The sequence below is a fragment of the Biomphalaria glabrata genome, chromosome 13 (assembly GCF_947242115.1).
Source record: "Biomphalaria glabrata chromosome 13, xgBioGlab47.1, whole genome shotgun sequence".
Taxonomy (NCBI): domain Eukaryota; kingdom Metazoa; phylum Mollusca; class Gastropoda; family Planorbidae; genus Biomphalaria; species Biomphalaria glabrata.
In genome coordinates this window covers 28894638-28918885 of record NC_074723.1, presented here as the reverse complement: position 1 = coordinate 28918885, position 24248 = coordinate 28894638, and the positions used below count along the sequence as shown (strand labels likewise).

General features: G+C 33.1%; 2 protein-coding genes across 2 annotated transcripts; one reads left to right on the top strand and one right to left on the bottom strand.

Annotated features, from left to right (window-relative positions):
• The first annotated feature begins 7 nt into the window (after positions 1 to 7).
• On the top strand, positions 8 to 7102 carry LOC106070323 (60S ribosome subunit biogenesis protein NIP7 homolog). Its single transcript, XM_013230200.2, has 5 exons — positions 8 to 152; positions 2903 to 2989; positions 3953 to 4091; positions 4795 to 4935; positions 5303 to 7102. Exons 1-5 carry the CDS (start codon positions 97 to 99, stop codon positions 5420 to 5422), a joined length of 543 nt encoding a protein of 180 aa, XP_013085654.1. The 5' UTR covers positions 8 to 96; the 3' UTR covers positions 5423 to 7102.
• Positions 7103 to 7252: 150 nt separating this feature from the next.
• Positions 7253 to 23813, bottom strand: LOC106070317 (ATP-binding cassette sub-family F member 3-like). Its single transcript, XM_056008012.1, has 19 exons — positions 23656 to 23813; positions 21041 to 21185; positions 20524 to 20656; positions 19906 to 19997; positions 18764 to 18886; positions 18557 to 18661; positions 17753 to 17914; positions 16962 to 17114; positions 16787 to 16843; positions 16516 to 16538; positions 14982 to 15037; positions 12849 to 13049; positions 11820 to 11896; positions 11691 to 11735; positions 11147 to 11276; positions 9374 to 9554; positions 8749 to 8881; positions 7872 to 7959; positions 7253 to 7490 (listed from the first exon to the last, which is right to left on the bottom strand). The coding sequence occupies exons 1-19, from the start codon at positions 23726 to 23728 to the stop codon at positions 7341 to 7343; spliced, it is 2127 nt and encodes a 708-aa protein (XP_055863987.1). The 5' UTR covers positions 23729 to 23813; the 3' UTR covers positions 7253 to 7340.
• Positions 23814 to 24248: the final 435 nt, after the last annotated feature.

Below are 24248 nucleotides of genomic sequence, written 5' to 3'. Positions count from 1 at the left end.
TTTTCTAAAAGGGAAACTACCCTGTTAAAATGTAATATGAAATTAGAGTGATACCCCTACTTTGATGGCTGTTTGTTTTTGTAGCAATTTTTTACCATGCGGCCTTTGACACAAGAGGAGACCAATACTTTTTTCGACAAACTTTCCAAATAGTAAGTTCTTTTGAGGTCTATATTTGATAGATACACAATTTAAGATCTAGATCTATATTCTGCTTGTAGAATTGATTTTAACTTCAGCAGCCCGGCTTCCAGCCAAACTGATCAGACTCAGAAAATCAAAATTTTGAGCTTGACTTCTTGAGTTTGAGCCTTCACTCTTGACTCGAGCAGACATGAAATGAATCGATGAATGTTGAATGAATCGTGATGATCATGATGTCAATGAAAGACTAAAGAATTTGTATCCCGTCATTATCCATGACAACGTAATCTTAACATTAGGTACAATTGATACAGTTTTGAGGTGTCCAAACTGTCCAAAGACAAAGTAATGAAAGTACGGTCAAAAAAATCCAAAAATTGAGTAGTTTATTTAAGAATTTATAATAAAATAAGTTGTTTGATTCGATAAATGAAAAATTATAATAGGAACCAGGTGTTTGTTTGTATCAAAATTTATTTCAAAACCGCCAGTTTTGGACATCAATAAAAATGATCTTATATTATATTTGTTTGTTTGTTGTTGTTATTTTATAGAGAATAAATAGGCAAATGTTTGGAGACAGCTCTCATTACTCATTGAATGAAGTTAAATGCCTAGATCTAGATGACAATTTCTCAGTGAGAACTCAGTCTGAGCTAGCGCCAACTGGACTTTTCAGTCTTGAGCAACTAACTAATTAGTGATGAAAAAGAAACACGTTAAAAATCATTTGAATAAAAAATATTGATATCACTGTCATTGATCATTGGTAATTTGAATTTACAAAAAAGCAGGAGAATCTAATTCTTATCAAAATGTCTGAAACTAAGAAGAATCATAGTGAAATGACAATAGACTATGTCATTTATCTAGATCTAGAGGTAGACCTATATTTAAAAGCTCTAAATGAAACCAGCTACTGACCAATGAAGTAACGTCTACCATGTGCCTCAAAAGAAAGTGGGATTGTAAAATTGCGTTACCTTGCGAGATGTGAAAAAATATAGTAAATTTGATTTAACCTGGTCTACAGCTTAAATTTAAGAAAGAACACAGTAGATTAACTTTTCTAGTAAAGTAGTTTGTCTTTGTTTGTGTATGTACTCTGTGTTGTTTTTACTGAGAAAGTTTATCCTTAGTTTGATGCCCCTATACACTTGATGCCCTGTGCAGCCCGCACCACCTGCACATGGCTAGCTACACCTCTGACTAGTTATAATAAGTACATATAAACTTTAAAATATTAAAGATAGATGTTGTATACAAATACTAGAGTGAGTATACAAATAATAGAGTTAGTAGATCTAGATCTATTCTAGATTAATTTAGATCTAATCATTATAGTAACTATCAATTTACTATCATAGTCTAGAGTCTATTCTATGAGCTCGGAAAGCCCAAGTAAATTTACCCAGAGGCAAACAGGAGCCAGTTAAAAAAGACACTCTTGGAATCAACACCCAAGGCAGTGGGCAATTGCATTAGGCCCAACAGAGACTAATTCGAGACTAATTCTAAGAGAACAACACAGCAATCTAAGAGTTATTCATTAAGAAAATGCACTCACTACTGTTTTGTGCTTACAGCATTGAAAACAAATCTCTGTACAGAACCTTGTGTAATACTCTGCAGGTGTAATTTCACAAATTAAAAAATGAATTGGTGACGGTATCTCTCAGAAAACATACAAACTTACGCAGTTGCAGGAGACACCTGCGAGACATACGTCCATACGCTCTCTTTGAATCACTCAGTTCTGCCTATGGCCCAACATTCCAGACTATGTTGCCTTATAAGAACTATTGCTTGTCTCGTCTTGTTTACCAAAAAGGCTGACATACTTAACCACTGGACTGAGCACTATAGTTTGCTTTTAGTGGCAAAAGAGTTGTCTCTGTGAGAAGTCTCTTGCTGACATTTCAAAGGAAACAGTGGAAAGGGAACTCAACGATACATCCAGGTCTTGTTGAGCTTAAAATGGCAAGTAGGAAGTTTAAAAGACATAAAGTGACTTGCTCTGATAGTCTTCCAGCAGAAGTTTTTAAAATGGGTGGTGCTACTGTCACGGAAAGGTTAACAGAACTCTTCACTTTTAGCTGTGACAAATGTACTATGTCACCTGAACTTCATGATGCCACAATCAGATCCCTATATAAAAAGGTGACAAGACCAAATGCTCTAATTACCATGGCATTATTTTACTATCTTTTATGGAAGAAAAAACTTGCTAGAATACTCCTTGACAGACTGACCAACTCCATAGTTGTGCTCTCTGAAATCATTGATAAGTCAGAACGAAAGTCCAGCATGCAAAACACACGACCAGGCAGCCATCCCGCAAGACTACCTTATAATTAACCAAGTACTACTGGAAGCCGGTACAGAAGCACTATTTATCCAACAACTATTTGGTGAGCTTAAAGAACGATGTAACAAAGTTGCGCCATAATGATAAATCAGGCGCCTTTTGTGCTCACTGGCAGCTACTGGAGAGCTCTCACAATGACTGTGAGACCCAAAGAAAAGCTCTTGAAGAACACAGACGCAAAAGATACAACGAAAATTTAAATAGACCTTTCAGTGTCCAGCTGCCTTGTCTACATCAGATGTGGAAAAATATACAGCTTGCGACTGGGTTTGATTGGACATGGGAAACACTGCACTCATTTTTAATTTTCGGACTATATTCAGATGTTATTCATTGCCTTTGATACCTACTTGTAAATTAGAAATTTATTTTTGTATGTTTTTATTTCAGCATTGGGGAAAACATAAAGCTCTTAATAGACAGACAAGATGGAACCTATTGCTTCAGACTACATAAAGACAGAGTTTATTATATGAGGTAATTTAAAACTGTAACTCAATATGATTGAATATGTCTTGAGTTTTGTGTTTATTTTCTCTTTATAGAACATGTGATTTATAAAGTTGATGTAAAGCTCATGCTTCTATGGCCAACAGTTTAACAATGGTATCATGTGGTCAACACAATGACAATCTTCTTTTATTTTCCCTGACTAGGTAGTCTCAGGGGCAAATAAAAAATCCTGAAGCTTGCTATCTCAATTTTCACCTGGATTTGAACTCCATGCATTTCATTTTGGAAGCCAAGAGCTTTAACTCTCAGGCACCATGCTATAGCTTTATAGTAAGTTAAAAGTAGAAAAGCAGGGGTGTTTATTTTTTAACAGTTTAACCATTCTTTAAACTGCTAATATTTACCTGATTCTTGTCTAATAAATCAAAGTAAGCTGCCCTTCAATTTTAGAACAACTAGTCTATATCTACTGAGTATTATGTAGCACTTTCTCTTGTGACTATTCCGTAGAAGAATTTTCTGCCTTGAATGTCACTGGTATAAGTGGTACATGTCTTCTTGGATATTAAAGGAGCAATTCTTTTTCTGTTGAGTTGGTGTTAGTTTTTTGTTTGTTTTTTTTCATCTCTTCCTGGAGGTCATAATAGAGGAGAGGGCAACCAATTTTCTTCTTATATGTTGCTAATTGGCCATAGAGAATGACTTTTGGGGTGCTTTCATCCTTTATCTGGATGACTTGACCATTGACTAAGTCAGGCAGCAATGACTGGGGATAATAAATATACTGGACAGACCCATATGAGCTAGTTTCTTGTTTTGTAATATGACTGTAAGTTGTAGTAATTGTTACTTATGACACCATCTTGAATTTAATATTCACTTCCAATTCATTTATTTTGAATGAATAATACTTGACTTATACTAAATGGTAAATCTTGTTTCAATTAAATTAGTTTCTCTACTGTAAGCCTGTTTGAATTTTTACAGTGAAGAGCAGTTGAAAATTGGCAGCTCTGCAGCAGGTGAATGTTTAGTAAGCATTGGCTCTTGTTTTGGCAAGTTCACAAAATCTGGAAAATTTCACCTTCACATAACTGCACTGGATTATCTGGCACCTTATGCAAAGGTAATCTTTTGAGTTGCTTTTAACAAAACTTTTATCAACTCACTCTGTCTGTCCTGTTTGTACTCATCTCTCCTACATCCATTCTCAGATCAAGTTAAAATATAGCACAATTATTCATTGGCATAGACATCATTTTAAAAAAATTTGTCAGTTAATTATTTTTTTTTTATATCAACAAGGGAAATTAATCCTTAAGTACTTACAGATATGGCTAAATATATAAGGTTTGGTCACCTTAGATAATTGTACAAATTATTTCTCCCACACTCATTCTCTGGTCAAGTTGAAACTTTAAACATTTATTTATTGTACCTAACAAAACATGAATCAGTTAAAAATTAACAAATTAGTCAATTAATTATGTTTGCTATCAATTAAGGACAATAACTTCTACATTGTTGTGATATATATTTGTAAGTGCATAGTTCTTCCCCTTAGATAAATTAAAAAAAAAACAAGAATTTGTGAGTTTTTGAGCCTAAAAAAATAGAACCTTGTGGTTCCTAGCCAGAATGAAAGATTTTTGCTAGTAAGTTGCCTTTTGTTTGTTCAAGTGATGTCAGATTCTTTCCTTTTTTAGCTGCAAGAAGTGTTTAAAATAAGTCAAATCTTAGTCCATTAAAAAATAATGTCATATAAAACTTTTATTGCTCTGTCGGAATTTTCCCTGTATAATTTGTAGTCAATTTTTTTTTTGTTGTAGCATAAAGTGTGGCTCAAGAGCAGTGCAGAGCAACAATTCTTATATGGACATCACATCATGAAGTCTGGCTTGGGACGCATCACAGAAAGTACAGAACAGTATCAGGGGGTCATTGTGTATAACATGAATGACTTACCACTGGTATGTGCCTCTATAGGTTGGATCATACAATGATCCCACACTTTTGTTCAAGAGTTAAATTATAACAAGAATCTAGGGCTCCTCCCCTACCACCTTGACAAATTTAATTAGGATTCTGACTGACAAAAATGATAATATTTTTTTTCTGCATTTAGAATAAATTTGTTCTCACAATTTCAGTAGAAAATGTAACAAAGCAAGTTCTTTAGACATTTGTTTATTCGATTATAGATACTTAAATTATTTTATTTCATTATTCAACCAAATAATTTGGTGCTTATTTCTTGAAACCTTTTTTTTTCTTTTTTTTTTCAGCTTCTTAATTCATGTTTTAAAAAAAGCTAACACATTTTCTTTTAATTTACAGGGTTTTGGCGTAGCAGCAAAATCAACGCTGGCCTGCAGAAATTGTGACCCAATGACCATTGTTGTTTTTCATCAAGCAGACACTGGACAGTATATTAGAGAAGAAGACACATTGACATAATCTGTTTCTATCACTATTTTTGTTTCAACACATTACATGATTGTCAATAATAAATGTGCATGGGTTAAAAGAAAAAAAAGATTTTTTTTTTTAAAGTATATTTATGTTTGCAGTAATCTAGAATACAAATTTTAATTAGTCTTATAATAGATCTCTTCATGCTAAGAAAGACATCAAAATTAATCAATGTAGGATAATAACAATTAAAGAACATAAAATTGACATGGGAGGGGGGGGGGGATTTGGTTTTTCATCTTATTCCCCTCAGCTGAAAATCAACAATCTTGCATCTTCTTCAAATAATTTTGTGTTTCCCTTTATCGTTTAGAAACAGTAAAAGGCTAACAGGAGAAATAAATAAATGCAGATCTGTTATCAACTCTAACATTAATATCCTTGTCATGACTAGATTTGTGTACTTGTGCCTGGTGTTGGAAGAATCTATGATAGATAATAGTAAAATGGTGAAGTCAGCACTTGTTTGAACAATAAGGGTATGTGTATAGAAAGTTTCACTTTTAGATTGTTACATGTATTTAAACATTGTGATATCACAGCAATTGTATCGCAATTCAAGTTTAAATTCAAGTGTGCTTAGAAAGTTTTTTTTTATCTTAAGACCACCTGGTATTTTCTTGTGCCTGGAATGCTGACAAAGCACCGAGCACAAAAGAAAAGTAGCCATAAAATTACATTTGTTCTTACATGCTGCATAGGCCTATGTTTCTTTGTTAGGAAAGAAAATATTTAATTGGTTCAGAAAAGTGAAGAGGACATGAGTTTTGTCATACTTTAGCAATAAAATCCTTGAATTCAACTAAACAGTGAGAAAAAAAGGGTTAACCATTAATAAATACACTTCTAATTCTATTCAATTGGATGATGTGTCTTTGAGAAAGCCCAGTAGTGATGAAGACTTTGTAAACTAACTTTGAAACCTTCAAAAAATTTTGCATTATAAATGCAGTAATTTTTTTTAAAATCTTTTTTGCTCTATGCAGATGCTACTTGGTATAAATTCATTATTTTTTTAAACAGTTTTTCTTAAGAGTATGCATGCATACGGGGATATGTTGTATGTTGTACAGGGCTAGGGATTTCAAACTATTTACTTTTGTAAATCAGAAACCATCTTCTGGACAGTGCTAATTATTCTGATACTTAACAAATGAACATTCTGAAAGGAATCTAAAGAGTTGAAACTCTTTTCAGTCTGTAAGACATAGAGGGGGAAAAAATGACACTAAATGACTTCTAAATAATCACTGAATGATATGAATCCTGAATAAAATTAAATCTTTCCAAAAATAAAGGCCAAAGTTAATAGATCTGAAACTCAGACATAGCTAAATCTTAATTTGCATTTCACTGGATCCACTTAATTTAAAATTCATTAATAAGTGCAACACTAGATGAATTATGATAATTACAGATCTAGTAAACAGTTTATACACATAAATAAATGATCAATTATAACAAAAAAAAAGTAGCAATGTTTTCAAAATTACTATGGTACTTTTTTAATTTTAAAAGTGTGGAGTACACATGCACTTTAAGCTAAGAGGACAAAAGTTCTGATTTTAACATGATGACTATAATCACCATGGACTGTCAATAAAAGATCCTCAAATTTGGTAAAGTTAGGAATCTCTGACCTAGCTATTAACAAAATGTTCATATAAGGGTTTTGCTTTTAAGGAGTTCCTTACTTAAGGTAAAAATTGTTAGTTGTGCTGGCATCATAAACAATGGCCAAGTTTATGTCAAAAAAAAAAAAAGGGAACTCAAACATTCACAATACTGAGAAACTTATCAAAACCTTTAAAAAGATAATTATGTACAATTTTATTGTTTAATTTCACTAAACCAATGGCCTGAACATAAATTAAGTTTTCTATTCACAAAGTTGATACAATGGTCAGTGAGACTCAAGCTCGATCTGAACTAGTCGTTTGTACTCCTCTATTCCACCATCTAGAGATGTGACAGTGCCACCTTGTACCACCCACAGCTCTTTGCAGATACTTCGTATTAGTCGTTCATCGTGAGAGACTAAAATAACACCACCCTGGGGACAAACAAAATATGTTCATTCATAGACATAAATATGGTTACATAACATAAACAAAACAGAGGCTCAATCCAACTGAAAAGATGAAAATATTGGCTTTTTTACACTGGATAAAAGCTCAGCTGCTGTTCCAAGATTACAAGTTTGATTTCTTGAGGATGTATCTAGACTTTAACTAGTTATCTGGGGCCTGAATTAACTCCCAGAGTTTTTCTAGCCCTAAATGGGAATTCGACTTCAGCTGGAGAAAGTAATTAAGAATATTCTGCTGGCCACACAACACCTTTGGCCAACTCTAGAAACAGATGTACATCAATACTGTAATTAATTTAAATAAATCAAAATTTGACTTAGATGTGTAAAAAACTATGTTCTTACAGGAAACTTGATCAGTGCATCTCCTAAAGCTTCAATAGTTTCCATGTCCAAGTGATTCGTAGGCTCATCTAGGATGAAAAAATTTGGACTAAAAAGAAAAAAAAATTGAGATTATTAAAAAAGTGAAATCTTTTTTAAAGTGAAACACATCTTAAGAGGTAGAATACAATGGCTCATCTTAAAGAGCATTTCCTGTTGTGTTTATGAGAAGCAATCTTGGCCACATATATAAAAAAAAAAAAAAAAAAAAAAAAAAAAAAGGGCGCCTGCTTGGGTGTTAAAGCTGCCAGTCAAGGGCGTCTGCTTTGGTGTTTAAGCTGCCAGTCAAGGGCGTCTGCTTTGGTGTTAAAGCTGCCAGTCACGGGAGTCTGCTTGGGTGTTGAAGTTGGGAGTCTTTTTTCCTATTGCCTTGCATGTCATCCAAGTTTCAATTGTTTATTTCTAAACAATTTATCTCAGAATCGATTGAATCATTGACATGAATTGAGTCATCACGGTTACAGAGTTGTAGCACATGGAAGTGAATACATAATACTTGGTCAGTTTATTCATAGTAAAGAAAAAAAAAAGAAACAAGGAGAAGACTAACTCCCTGTACAGAGCAAGGTAAAAATTCTGCAACTCAAGTCTTTCAATATGATTAAAACTTATGTTTCACATCATAACAAAAGTACTCTTTAGTTTGCTCACAAAAAATATAATTAATTTAGAAAGCCAAAAAAAGTTGTTGAAACTATTTTAGAAAGCACTGACAGTAGCAGCTTTTTTATTTCCTGATTTCATAGCTGGACAGCATAAAATGTAGATGGCATACAGTTACACAAGTAGCGACATTTATTTTTTACTCTATTTCTGAAAGTTAAAGCATTCCACTTACTTTGTCATACTCATTACAGAAAAAGCCACTCGACTTTTCTGTCCTCCAGATAAACTGGACACAGGGCGCAGTGCCAAATCACCAGAAACACCAAAAGATCCAAGTTGGTTTCTGTAACTCTCTTGAGGCATACCTGGAAAAAAAAAACAGAAAAAGCATTAGCTTTTTATTAAATGTCTTACAGGGTTTCACAATGGCCACAATCTTGTCCAGTGTCTGCTACATTGGAAGGGAGTCTTAGGGAGTGAATAATTTGATTTTGCTTAATAGCTTGAGCTTTTAATACCTTAAATATTATTTACAATATGATAGGAAAATGTTTTTGTCTGGATACAATGTAATCAAAATATATTTAATGAAAGACCTGATTACATTCATATTAAACCCAATGACTGCCTCTAATATTCCTCAACACCTTATGTATTTCTAGCAACAACCCAGAAATCAATATTCTTGCATAATATTAACATCAATATTCGTGTTATAATTTTTTATTGCAGTGTGTAGTTCCAACCATTAAGACACAATTTGTGACAAAGTGTAGGGAAAATACAAAATAATCCCCCCAAAATGTAAGGTAGTCATTAGGTATGAATGTCATCATGTCTGCTAACAAGTGACTCACCAGGAAATCTGTTGGCTAAAAGCTGAACAGAGTTCACAGACATATCCAGTTGGTCCACATGGTGTTGGCTAAAGTAACCAATCCTCAGATTTCTGTGAGCATGACGGTACCCACTACACGGCTCCAGTTCTCCCAACAACAGCTTCAGTAAGGTTGTTTTACCTGCACCGTTGTCACCTACCTGGAAGAATGAAGCACACAACAAAAATAACAACTAAAAAATGAACAAAAAAATTTTTATATTTTATTGCCACAGTGATGCTTGCTTACAACATTTTATAATAAACAAAGCCATGGGAAAATAGCAGAGACTAAGCCATTGACCCCATTTTCAATAGTTTTAATTTTATTGAAAGATGCAGAAGATGAAAAGAAAACTTAAATAGACACCCAATAGACAACAGCTTCTTATGCATGAGAGGTGGAAAAATATGCAGGTCACAACTGGGTTAAGTGAAACACTGCACTCATTCTTAATCATTGAAATTGAAGATTATGCCATTATTATTAGCAACTTTATCAAAAAATGAAGCCAGGCATACTTGTAATGTTGATTTCAAAAACAGAGAATCACATTCATACAGAGGAATGTCTTTAGAACAAATTTCAAGAAAAATATAATGGGCAGTTATTAAACATTAGTAGAGGGCTTGGCCCTTGGCACCAAAATCAGACTGATCCTGGTCATGGCCACATTTTTATATGCTTGCGAGTCTTTGACGCTGACTGCAGAGCTAGAAAGGAGGATCCTAGCAATGGAATTGAGATGCTACAAGCATCACTTTCAAAGACCGGATCACAAACCAAGAGATTAGAGACAGGGTTACTGCAGCGATCAGACCAAATGATGACCTGCTAACTATTGTAAAGAAACGCAAGCTTAAAATATATGGCCATATTACAAGATCCACGGAGCTCGCAAAGACTTTCCTTCAGGGAACAGTACCAGGAAAAAGAAGAAGAGGCAGAGAAAGCAATGGGAGGACAGCATAAAAGAATGGACGGGCCTTCCATTGATAGAGGTTTTAAACAAGGCAAGAGACAGGAAGGAATGGAGAAAGACGGTCAAAAAATCTTGTTTGGTGCCCCAACAGTCCAACAGACTAATGGATAGGTAAAAGTAAGAAATATAATCCTCGCTATTACAAAAATGTTTTGCCCTTTGCTAAAAACATAGTCTCCAGCTTTAAAAAACTTGTTAAATTCTGGTTCTCTCTCTCCAATGATAGAACATAGTCCAATTCTCTTTATCTAATGATTGGATGCTAAAAGCAGTTTTAAAAAGTAAGAGCAGACAAGTTCAACTAGAGGTGTTAAACCATTTCAGCCAAGGGGAGAGGGGGTGGGGTCATAGATATTTCTGACATGTCATGGGCCACACAACCCCAAAAACAATGAAACTGACTTTTGATGGCTCCATTATGCACAGAGGGCATGATTTTTGAGGGGCCAAATAACACAGCATCACAGGCCATATATAGCATACAGTTAACAAATTAGATCAAGCAAATATTAATTTTAAGATGAGAATTTTGGTGACATGTTCTGTTTAAACCATTAATTTACTGCTTAGACTACACCTTATATGGAAAAAAATCTCACTTCTTTATAACAAAAAGGAAATATTTACATTTTTAACTCAAATCCAATCCTTTTTTTTTAAATGACTGTTTTGAATCCTGTTCCTGTTGTTAAGTCAATAAAACGTCACAATGAAATTTTAACAAACACTATTTTCACGAAGGAGGATGGTAATTTTGCCGCATGACTTACTATACAAATCCTGGAATCCATGTTGGCATTGACACAGACTTTATTGAAGAGTATCCTGTCTTTGTTGTAGTAGAATGTAACATCATCAAGTTGCAGTATAGGGGGAGATAGCTTGTCACACTCATTAAACCTAGAAGTGCATTCATCAGTTAACATTTCAATCAGAAGGGGAAGATAATAAGACATGGCTTAAATCATGTGAAAAAATGTTAAACCCTGTTAAACTATAAGTGTGTTGTTAGTAAGAGTTTGAGTTTTTTGGCACATTTTAAGCCATATCGTGCTCGGTGTTGTTAGTAACTAATTCTTGTTAGATTTGAACATGTTACCAAAGTCATTCAACTTAGCTAGGACTATAAGAATTATTACTCGCTTTGAACAGCTAACCAGAGCAAACTTTTCCTTTTAAGAAATCAATACTAAGTAATCAATAATATTTCTGCTTAAGTCAATTAAAAAACTTTGCAACTGCAACCAATGCAATCAAAAGATTTCCCAGTATCCAAAAAAAAAAAAACCCACATAAAAGTTAATAATAAACTACCTGAGTACTGCTTCAGATTCTTTCTCTGGTGGATGAATCTCGGGCCTGGTAAAAAAAAAAAAGACAAGCTTTACATTTGATCATGCATAAAAAAAGAGAAATTAATGGCATTAGGTCATAGAGACTTACAATTTCTCCAAGAGCTTGAGTTTACTTTGTACCTGGGCAGCTCTGTTGGCATTGTATCGGAACCTATCTATGAACACCTAAACAGATATTAAAAAAAAAAGTTTTGAAAAATTATAATTAACAAGCAAAGTCAAATATTTAACAGGTAAATATGTTCTCTATTTTATTTATTTCATCATGGGACCAAAGATGGGATGATATTGAGGTACAGGAAAATACATTGAGTTAGTAAATACTATCACAAAGCTTTCTTTATACTAAACTGATCTATCTAAGCACCTATTTATTTAAAAGTACATTCTTCTGACATGTACACAACAATCCTAATTAAGAATTTTTATTTCTCTCATTTAGAAATGACTTTGTCAGCATCAGATGTGAAAAAATATGCATGTTGCAACTTTGCATAGTCATGTAAAACAATTAACTTAACCTTAATCTTTGGTATTGAAAACAAATGTATACTTGTTGACACACACTTTTTATTTTTTAAAGATTAAAAGGAATCAAATATGATCAAAATTTCATGTTCTCTTTGATGTTCCTTTAGTTCTATATCAGCATTGTGCTGTTGTTAAATAGATTAGCTGCTATGTTAAGAGGTCTAATTAAAGTGTATTTTAAATGCAGATTGAAGTAAGCATATAAATAAGAATCTTTTTTTTCTTATTCAGACCATTAGAAGTAGCACAATATTTCAAAGTCTTCCCTTTTCTTAGTTAAGCTTCTGTAAAGTAAGGCTGTAGAATCCCATAAGTGTGTTATTAAATACTGCCATTTCTATCTATATCTATAATAGTTAGGTATGAAACATTTTGAGCCATCTTTCCTTAATTCCTTTTCACTTTTTGGCCTGGAATTGCAGTTTGTAGGAGTGTTTTTACAATAGCCTAAAATCTTGTAATGTGTCATTAATATTATTTTGTGAACCAATAATCTAAATGTTATCTGATTTCAACAGACTCTTACCCTGACCTATAATAGTTGGCTTTAAGGTTGCACGGAACTAACAAGGAAGGTAAGTCTCACCTGTATATGGTCCCTATACTGCTTTTGTGCCTCATACTCCTTCCTCTGATTCTTCAGCCTCTCCTCTCTAGTTTTATGAAAGACTTCGTAGTTTCCCCTATAAGACTCCAGTTTGCATGAGTGTAAATGGATAATGTCTGTAGACACAGAGTCCAGAAACAGTCTGTCGTGAGACACTACAAGGATAGTTGTTGGCCAAGTCTGAAGACACAACAAGAGTAGAAATATTGAAATGAGGTTTAAAAAAAATTTTTTTTTTTTGTTATTTATTAATCCATTGTTCATATTAAAAGCTTATCAGAATATAATGTCATAGGATATTTTTTTTAAATGTTATCCTTTGCAATTAAATTTGTCACTATGTTATAATAAAAAAAAAGTACTTAAATATTAAAATAAATTCATATTTCCAATAAGTTTTTACTAAGCTTATATCAACACATTCTGTCTGTCTGGTAGAAAGTTTGAACATGTTCTTTCCCATTTCCCATTCTCAGATCAAGTTAAAACTTTACACAATTATTCATTGAATGAATGAAATTAGGTCATAAAGACACGAATCAATTAAAAAAAAAAAAAGTAGTCAATTAATTTTTGGTGATTAATTAATTTGTTTCATATCAGAATAAGGGCAATAAATGCTCAGACCTGCCTACCAAAAAAAGTCCAAATTATTGCATAACGCTGATGGTCAAAATGCGTATTTTGGCACCAGAATGCGTAACACTTACGCGATACACTATTTTGTCATATATATATATAATATTAGATCTAGATGTCATGATTAGATCTACAATCTAAATCTAGATCAATACGACAATAGAGATGATATCTAGACTAGATCTGGATCTATTTCTATATAATGAATATAATCTACTCTAGATCTGGGCTCAAGAGTGTTACCAATGCCGTGGATCCGCTACAAACGTAGGTCTACTCCAAACTGTCGTAGGCCTACCTTCATCCTTGATCTATTCTATACTAAGAATCTAGTCTAGATCTAGACTAGATGGTAGTAGATCATAGATGTTATCGATCTAGATCTAGTCAATCTAAATCATACGACAACTAAATTGTATCTAGAGTCCAGATTGTAGAGTAATGTAGAGAATCATGACATAACGTAATGACTAGCTAGACTCTAGCTAGATCTATTCCTGTATAACAAGTTATCTAGATCTAGAATCCAGATCTAGATCTAGACTAGATATCTAGGCCTACAATGTCACTCAATGTGTTTTGAATCGATAGCACATCAATATTTTTTTCTATACAAATGAATACGGGACTCAGGGATTCAACAAAATTAATTTCTACTAATGAACTTACAAAAAAAAAAGTCACGTTGGTGTATCAGCTAACTGACGGTACCAACCCGCCACTCCCTCACTCTCGCGTTCTTCATTTCTAGACTAAATCTAATTGCTATTAAGAACCAATCAACGTATAGATCTGGACACAATGTGTTCCCCCACCTTTTCTGTTCCCCCCCCCCCCCCAACAGGACGGCTTAGCGTGACCTCCGTGACCGCTCGTAAGCTAGTCAAGAGAGGGGAAAAAAAAAGGATACGAAATGCGTAACGCGACGGGTTAAATGCGTATTTGCGCACTGACTGTCATTTTTGGGAGATTTTGCGTAACGAATACGCATTTTGCGTAACGGTAGGCAGGTCTGAATGCTACTTAATGAGAGGTGTATATATATAAATATATATCCATTTAGTCCCCTTATTACGATTTGACATGCTTTTTCTTCCACTTACCATTCTCAGATCAAGTTAAAATTTTGCATAATTATTCATAGTTGAAGACAATACATGAATCAATAAAAAAGTTAACCAATTAGTTAACTCATTTAGTACTAATTAATTGATTTTGTTTTATATAGCAGAAAGGGAACTAGATAAACACTGATTTTCAGACAAATGGTAGTAATTAGCGGTTCTTTCCTTGGGATAAACTGTGTTTTTAAAAAGTATTCTTTTTTCTATTGCTTGTTAGTAAACACATCTACTATTGTAATAATAAAGCCTTCGAATGTTTTAAAATTGAACAACTGTTGGAACTGTTGAAGTTAATATGTAAATGACTTAAAAAAGAAAAAAAGGTTGTTAGTCTTGAAGTACACTTCACCTGTAAATAATTCTCCAGCCAAATGATGGCTTTCATATCCAACATGTTTGTGGGCTCTGTAATGTTCAAAAAGAAAATCACAGATGAAACAAGAATCCCCATTAGTACACTTCTGAAAGATGTTAAGTCTAAAGTCTCATCTTCATTTCAGGGCTATATATAGGGGGTAAGTTTTAACTCTTTATCTCCTAATCAATGATACCATTCCATTGTTGATTTTACCTAATTCTTACAGCCAAATTGAAGATAGTTTGGTAAAAATCAGTTGTTTTGTTTTCTTTCCTCTCAAAATGTTTTTAATTGCTGTTAATTTAATCTTGAATAGTTTCCCTTTATTTTTTCATTTTGAATGTGTTTTCACCAAAAAGAATGTTTTTATAGAGTAAAAGAAAGAGTAAGGGCTAAAAAAAGGCTATATTTTGTATAAACATTTTTCATATAATAATAATAATAATAATAATAAGGCTTGTCTTGGAGTCCCAAGATTAGTGAGGAATGCAGTATTTCCAGTGGCTGCTTTTTTCATATAATAATAAGGGGTTGTGATTGATAGTTAATTAATTCATAATATATGTTATATATTAATTTTTGCGAAAATATGAATAACTTTCATAAAAAAAAAACTTTTAGTTCAATTTGGATCAATAAATATGGCTTATATATAGTTTAGATTTAGTTCTAAAGAGACTTGTCCACAATCAGTAAGTTTTTATTTTAAAATTACAATACCCAAAATCAAATTTCATTTTGGTTTTATAAACATCCATTTATATAATCTAAAAAAGGGCATGCATTCCCTTTTAATTCTATACCAAATATAACATTTTCCTGATAACAAATAAAAAAATTATTGAGTAATTGTCAGAACATGGCAAATAATTACGAAGAGAAAGAGTTAATTGAAGAATGGAAAATAAAACAGAACCAAGGTGAGATGGCACAGATGAAAAAAGCATAACAAACAGTACTTTTCTGAAGAACATATGATAAAAAATATAATATTATTAATTAATTTTGACAGGCTTCAAACTAGAAAAGTGATGTATCCCTCACTGGCCCAAAAAAAAATTGTTTAAGTTTTAGGTCTCCACCCTCATTTCAAGGCAATACATAGCAAGTGAGCAGCAAATGACATATTTTGCCACATCCAACTCACACATATCAATTGCCCGCCGGAGGTCAAATTAGACCCTCTTTTCACCACCTTCACCAGTCTTTAGCAGTGGATTTCTTTTGGTCTAAAAAAATGTTTCTGTGACCTTTGTAAGTGATCTGCAGCTGTCTCGTTCCAAACCTGACTGCAGCCAGGTACACCCCTCTATATCAGTAAAAGCAAGTTGGCGCCTAAGCTGGTCTTAAAAAGTATTTCCCTGGAGCACCTCTGTTACATTGACCACCTTTCAGTTCACATTCACCCCTCTCCCCCCCAATAGAAGATACCTGCCCTGCCTAGCATAATGGTCAGACTAAGGTGAGATGGCAAAATAATTTAATGTAAATATTAATGTTATTGTTATGAAACCAAAGAACCTACCATCAAGCAACAAGAGATCTGGTCTGAAAAACAAAAGTACACACCATTAGTTCAACAATAATTCATCTTCCTATAGGTAATGTTTAACTAAGGAATATCCATTCACTTTTTATAACTTCTTTTTAAGACATTGTTTTTTTACTTCTAATATATATTCTTATCAAATAGACAATTTGTCCAAAATATGAAGAGAACATAAAAGACAAATATAAAAAGTAAGTATGAAAAGTGGATTCGTAACCCTTGACAATAAAAAAAAAAAAAAACTTACTTTCTAAACAAAGCTCTTGCTAAAGCTAATCTCATTCTCCAGCCACCAGAGAATTCCCTGAAATGCAATTTGAAGTAATGATTGTATGCTGGTTTAAATTAATTTTCTAAAAGATGTGAACTGATAATAATGTTTTCCACCAAGCCCACTTCACTAAAAGTTTTGGTCAAACTACCTTGTCGGTCTTTGCTGATCACTGCTAGAGAAGCCAAGACCATTAAGTATCATGGCAGCTTTGGCTGGAGCCTTGTCAGACTCAATAGCTGTCAGTTGTTTGTACACCTCTTGTAAGCGGGATGACACTTCTCCATCTTTGTCATTGCCTGGACTAGAAAATTAAAAGCATATATATAGTCCAAAGTACTAAAAAATGAAGTGGGTTTTTATGCAATGTGTGCCAATCAAGCGCTAATTACTACTTTGACCAATAATTATAGACACAATGGGTTTTAAATAATTATTTCATAACTGATGTTTTCCTATAATTTTACTGCTCAGCAAAAAAGTGTCAGACTTTTACCTAATTGGTGGTTGACGTCATCAATTTCTAAATCAATGTAATCTACTCAAGATCTCCTGGGGCTACTATTACTACTAGGTTTGAATTAAGTAGCAGTTGAAGTTCAAGTACCTTAGGAAGCACTCTATGTCTATAAACATTATCTTAAGGTAGGACGAGTAAAGTTTTAAATCTATAGGTATTAAGAGCTCAAACATTGCCCTTCATAAAAGAAGTAATTTAGAAAGAAAATCCATTTTAAATCCATCCTTTCTTTTTACTATGTGGGCACAACTTTGCCTAAATTGTGCTGATGTGCCAAATCCCCAAATATAAAAAAATCTTTGTACTAAGTGTTCTATTCAATGTACCTAGATGACTGCAGTTGTTATGATTACTAAATGTTCTATTCAATATACCTAGATGACTGCAGCTGAGATGATTACTAAATGTTCTATTCAATATACCTAGATGACTGCAGCTGAGATGACAAAGACTTCTCTTCTTTCAGTAATGACTCTCTCTTCTCATCACACTCCAGTACACTCTGCAAGGCTGGAGTATCATCCCCTGCTACTTCCTGTTCCACATGGAGAACTGTAATATGGGATGGAATCTTCAGGGAGCCACTGGTATGGAGATAAACAGAATCAACATAAATATAATATTAATGATTTGATTACATAGTGTGTTGTTTTTTTTGCAAGGAAATTGCTCTCCAAGGAAACAAACCTTACCTACAAACTGTTGGAAATGAAAATGCTGAAAAACTGGCCTATTTTCAGAGATTGAGCAAAAAGCCTTAAGAAATTACTCTACTCAGTAACATTATCCAAATAATGGATATTACTTAATTACAGAAAAAAAAAGATGCTTTCTATAAACTATCCAGACATACCAAGATATACCTTTTCACTGGCACCCCACCCCATAATAGACAAAATGTATGGAGAACAGTTTGATTTGGAAGCCACTCTAAAGTTCATCTCAGACTTATTTTCTGAGCCCTCCAATTGGATAATGAAAACAAAGAAGAATAAAGAATTTTTGTTTTTGTGGATGTTATGCTTCCAATGAAACAATGTCTGAAATTGAAAGTGCCAACTGTCAGTGCATATGTGCATCCTTTACACACCATTCATGAAAAATGTTAATCAAATAATTAAAAAGTTGTGTTCTGCACTACAATATTTAAATTATTTCCCTTTATAGATTCTTAGTGGATGAAACATTGGAGTTTTATGCTGACTGACTATACATTTTTTCTTTACCTGGACAACATCTTGAGCAAAGTTGTCTTTCCCAAACCATTGCGCCCAGTGAAACCGTAGCGCCGACCAAACACAAGGTGAAGATCTGCACCAGTCAGTAGTACCCTAGTAAAAAGAAAAAAGGATTTTGCGTCAAAGCCACTTCACTACGTTAAACTTTGGAATTCAAATTTGTTTTTAAATGAACTAGTACATAGTGTTACTTACTTATCTCCATAAGAGATGTCAATATTCTCCAACTTAATATCATAGGACTTGTTGGTACCAGAAGCATCCATCTTGGCATCTCTTTTGTTTATCTGCTGACTAGCACTGGCCATCTCAGGGACACTAGATAAAAGAATAACAAATGTTTATTTATTATGTTGTTGTTTTTTGCGCAGGTTCTGAAAAATAAGGAAACCTTTAAAACAGATAAAAACACATGCCTGAACAAAAGGAAAGGTCAATTACATTCAAATAAGAAATGAAGCAATTAGTAGCTGTCCATTGAAAACATTTAAGGGAATAAAAATGATAATAACAATATGTATAAAACTTTATTTCTCTCAAAATTATAGAACATTAAGCCTAATGATGAATTTAGATGTTACTTAGAATTTAGTTTAAAATTTCTCTAAAATTACTAGAGATAGACAAAGAACAGCTAATTTATCTGAAAATTACTGCTATATAAAGCAAAATTTAGTAATTAGGTGATAAATGATTAACTAATTGGTTAACTTTTTGATTGGTTTGTGTGTTGTCATGGACTATAGATAATTATGCAAAATTTCAACTTGATCTGAGAATGGGAGGTGGGAGAAAAAATGTGTCAAAACGTAATACAGGGATTAAATCCATTTATACATCCACATCCCTTAATAAGTAGCATTTATTCCCCTTATTTTAATATTTAAAAAAAAATAATTGATTAATCACCAACAATTAACTGATTGGTTAATTTTTTTATTGATTTATGTCTTGTCAGATTTAATGAATAATCATGCAAAGTTTTAACTTGATCAGAGAACAGGAAATGGGAAAAAAAACATGTTCAAAAATTTTTTTACTATACAGACAAAGTGAGTTGATATAAGCTTTGTAAAATGTAAGTATATAATATTTTAAAATAATCTGAGTTCCTTTATTAGCGATTTTAAAAAATGTTTTGGTCCAATATTCAAGCCTGCCTAACCAAAGGTCTCGTTCAAATTCTGGATGAAGCTATAAATTTTTACTTTGAAATCTTAGCAGACACCAATCTATATTGTGTACCTCACAAGCAGTGATTGTTGTGCTGGATGAGACTTTCTTACAGCAGAAAAGTTAGTTCCGATTGAACTAAGTTACTTAATTTCTAGTCTTACCTTTCTACCTTCTTTAGAGTAGTTTGATCACGCTTGCCTAATTTCTTCTGAATCTTCTTGTCGGCTTTCTCCAACTTTTTCTGGTCAACAATCTGAAATAAGAATAATTACATTTATGAGGTTTTATAGATACATTGTCAGTATCAAACTGAAGTCATTTTACCAAGGTAACCTCATGCTGCTTGGACCAAGAGCAGTATTCTTCAGCTTCTGAGACTTCAAACCTACTAGTGAATATGTGACATAAACATAGCAAATATTATCCTAAGCAATACCAGGTACAGTATTTAACTTTAAATGGACTGGTTATAGAGATTTGTATAGAATCTCCCACCTAAAATAATGGTTTGTGGTACAAACACAAGCAAAGGCTCTAAAGAAAAATTATAAATATTCCACCATTGCTTAACTGATTAGACTAATTTCCTGTCAAAGTCAAAGCAACAAACACAATTTTAAGTATTTGTCACCAGTCAATAATTAGAGTTGCATATTTGAAAAACTTTTAGAATCTTCATGAAATGCTGAACAACTCATAATCAAACACATAACCATCTTTCTCTACATCCTTTAGTGTAATCAAGAAACTGGAAAGAGAGAATAAAAACAAACACATACACTAGAGTTGTCTCTCTTTATCAGCCATATGCTATGATCACTGGTGCCATTTTCCTCAGCCATGTCAGACATCTGGAAAGGTGCCTCTAATATTTTGTTCAACCCATTGATACTTGTTGCCACACCATTTGACCTGATTAAACAGAAGATAAAAACTAAAACTTTGAAAATTGGCGCATGTAGAATGTTCAATATAAATAGAATATATTACAACAAAGTAGGAACTGTCTTCAATATTTTAAGTCAGGGAGATATTGAGTCCAAGAGAAGACTAATGGCAGAAAATGATATCTAGAGGACAGCATAATGAAAATTAACTCCCCTCCCATCTCATAGAAAGGGTTGGACTAAAAATCCTGAATTCCACCCCAGCCTAGAAAGTATCAATTTACAAAAAAAAATATTCCTTTTTTTTTCCTACATTCTCATAAAGTTTTGTTTTTAAAAGCATGCTTCCGACAATTTGAACTTTTTATCATGACTAAAACAACAACAACAAAAATAACACAGAACCAACTTGTGCAGTAAACTATGGAGTCTGTCACAAATTTCCTTAACTTCTTCTTCTGTCTTTGATTCATCAGCCTGCTGCAACATAACCCCTATTGCGTCATAAAGATCATCTGATGTTTCAAAGTCATCACCACCATCCTCAAGCATTCCTGTACAAAACAAAAACAACAAATTATGGGATACTTATGACTTATGGCAAAGCCGCACAACTTTATATGCCGTATACAAATCGTAAACACAGTGTCAAGCATAGTCAATATGGTATTAGACGTGAAAAGAAATACACATCACATTAAAGTTAGTATGTCTGTAGTGTCAACCAAGATTTTTTTTAATGCCATGAATGTAAGCTCTGCGTGCCAACTATAAGTAGCAAATATGAAGCTCAGGCCCTTCAAAAACATAAGGATGCAGCTTAGATTAAATACACTTGTATTTGTAAAACAAGAATAAATTTGGTGTCAAATTTTTTTCTCTCACACGTTCTTTGTTCTTTTTGTCATTTTGAAAATGTCCTCTCTAGAAAACTGTCTATAAAATGAACCCCACACACCCAAAACTAAACATGCCAACAGGTGAGATTTTGGTACATAACATTAACAATGACAATGTGGCAATAATATGATATGTGTATGACACTAGAATTTTACTTTTGTCATTTTCTAATGGCTGAGAAGTACCTATTGATCAAACGTTAGGAAATTTAAGATTATCAACAGGAAAAATGATGTAGATTATTTTCTTTTGTCTAAGAGAACTATACTAGAGACATTCTTTAATTCTAGAGCTAGACAGTAGACTCAGTGATGAGTAGAGTTAAAAATAGTCTGGTGAGTACTAGATACAACTAGTTACTTCAGTTTACAACACTTATCCCTAAAGTCTGTTGGATGGCTGGGAGAAAACCATCTTTTTCCATTCCTCTCTGTCTTTTGTCTTAACTAGAATCTCTTTCCACTCATTCATGTTGTCTTTCCATCACTTTCTCTGTTTGCCTCTTTTTCTTTCCCGCGTCCCTATTACTGTTCCCTACTGGAAGGTTTTTACAAGCTCTGAGGACCTTGTCATATAATTTTACTTTTTTGTTTTGTTTTCTATCTTATAAATCTTATATAATACAGTCAGACGTTACTTCAAAGAAGAAGGTGATTACATTCTATGTGTCATGCATATTAGCCAATGACCTAAATTCTGATAAGTCACTGGTTTTCCTGGCTAGCTCAGGCAACCCATTCCATGCTCTAATAGCACTAGGAGGATCTGTACAAATTTGTTGAGCATATGGAACGAGGAATGTGCCTTTATTTGTGTGTCTGAGTATTTTCTAATTGTGGTCAACAGGTCATTGTGGAGTCCCATTCCCCCAGTGATCCTGTTTCAAATGTTCTAATTTGTGATGTAGACTTTGCAGATGATACCTAGGTTTAGGATCCTTCTATGCTAGGAATCTAGATTATACTAGATCTAGACTGTTAGTCAGTGTTAGTATTGTACTTTTATGTTAGAGCTAGAGTTACAAGCTAGATCTATATAATAGATCTTGTACTTGATTTTTCTCAGTGGGACTTAAGTCCTTACTAGTTTTGTTAACTCTGGACTTTCCGGATTCTATGAATGATCTCATTTAGATTCCAAATTTAAATGAGTATTATAGTGCGAATCTTTCAAAAGAACTAGATTTAAATCTAGAGTCTATTCATGGTCATACTGACTCATACTTTTGGGTAGATTCTAGATAAAATAGAATCATAGTCATAGATAGATCTAAGACTTAATTAGTAAGTAATCATAATCAAATGTAAGTAACTAGTTACTAGATGTAGAATTAGATCTCTAATTAAATCCAGTCTAATTCTAATTAATTAATAATACTTCAACTTGTCTTTTAACTAGTTGGCTAAAGTTACCTTAATAATAATTAGTTAATAGATTGTCTAAATTCTAAATAGACAAGATCTGGCTACATACTTTTTTTAGTTTTATTTATATATAATTATATATATATATATTTTGTTAATATGACAGTAATGACAGAGATGATAGACTCGTATGTAGATTGTAGATCTACATGGTCATGATAGATCTACTTGAGTATAACTAAGACTAAGTCGTCATAGTCTAAGTCATATAGTGATATACTCATTATTATAATAAAACAGATTTATATTAATAAATAAGCCTACTCATATATATCATAAGTATATATTGTCTCTAGATCTATATATCTATAACTATTATAACGAATAACCCATAAATAAAAGATATCTAGAAAAATTCTTGATTGACGGTCTGCAGGGATTGACTTAGTCAGTAGTCTACTACTACTACTAGTGTCACGGGAGTAGTCTAGACGTAGACCCCAGCCCTAGCCCTGTGACTGTCAGCTGTCTGTCAATCTGTGTCAATGTCTGAGTGTGACCAGTGTGTGTGAAGTGCGACTCTCAGTCTCAGTTAGTTGAGTTAGTCTCATTGAGTGACTGTGACTGTGACTCGACTGTCTCGACTCAGACTGTCCAGAATGAGTCTTATGAGTCAATCTATCTATAATTTAAATTAAGACTCTTGATCTAGACTAGACTCTTATAACGAAAATTGGCAAATGTAAAAAAAAAAGATTACCATTTACATAATCCGAAATTTCATGATCGATGTGAGGAAAAACTTTGGTAATTAATTCCCTACACGGCGACATTTTGGAGCTAGACTTCTAGATCTATGTAATAGATCTTCTTGACTAAAGTTTAATAAGTTTAACAAACTGGCCAGTGCCACATGCCAGTATTGACATTTAGAGATCAAACAAATTTGAGCAAACAACCAATGTGTAGAGTCACTATTGCGGAACAGTTTGCAGCTACTTTTAGTCTTCAATTTTTTGCTCCGTAATGGTTAGACCTATGGAAAAACTAAAAGTATCTAGGCATTGCCCATCCATTTTCAGATAAAAATAGACTCTTTGTTTAATTTTTCAACAGATATTTAAATTTTACATTCAATTCGACTGAGATATGGGTAGTCACAATTACGGAACAGGTGTTTTAAAGAAGTCACAATTGCGGAACACGGTAAAAATGTCGGAACAAAGCCTATATAAAGCATATATTTATTACTCTAATACTTGAACTCCTTATCCTTTACATTAATTTTATTTTATTAAAGCTTAAGACAACACATTGTCACTTTTAGACTCTCTACCTCTTCTTTAATTGTAT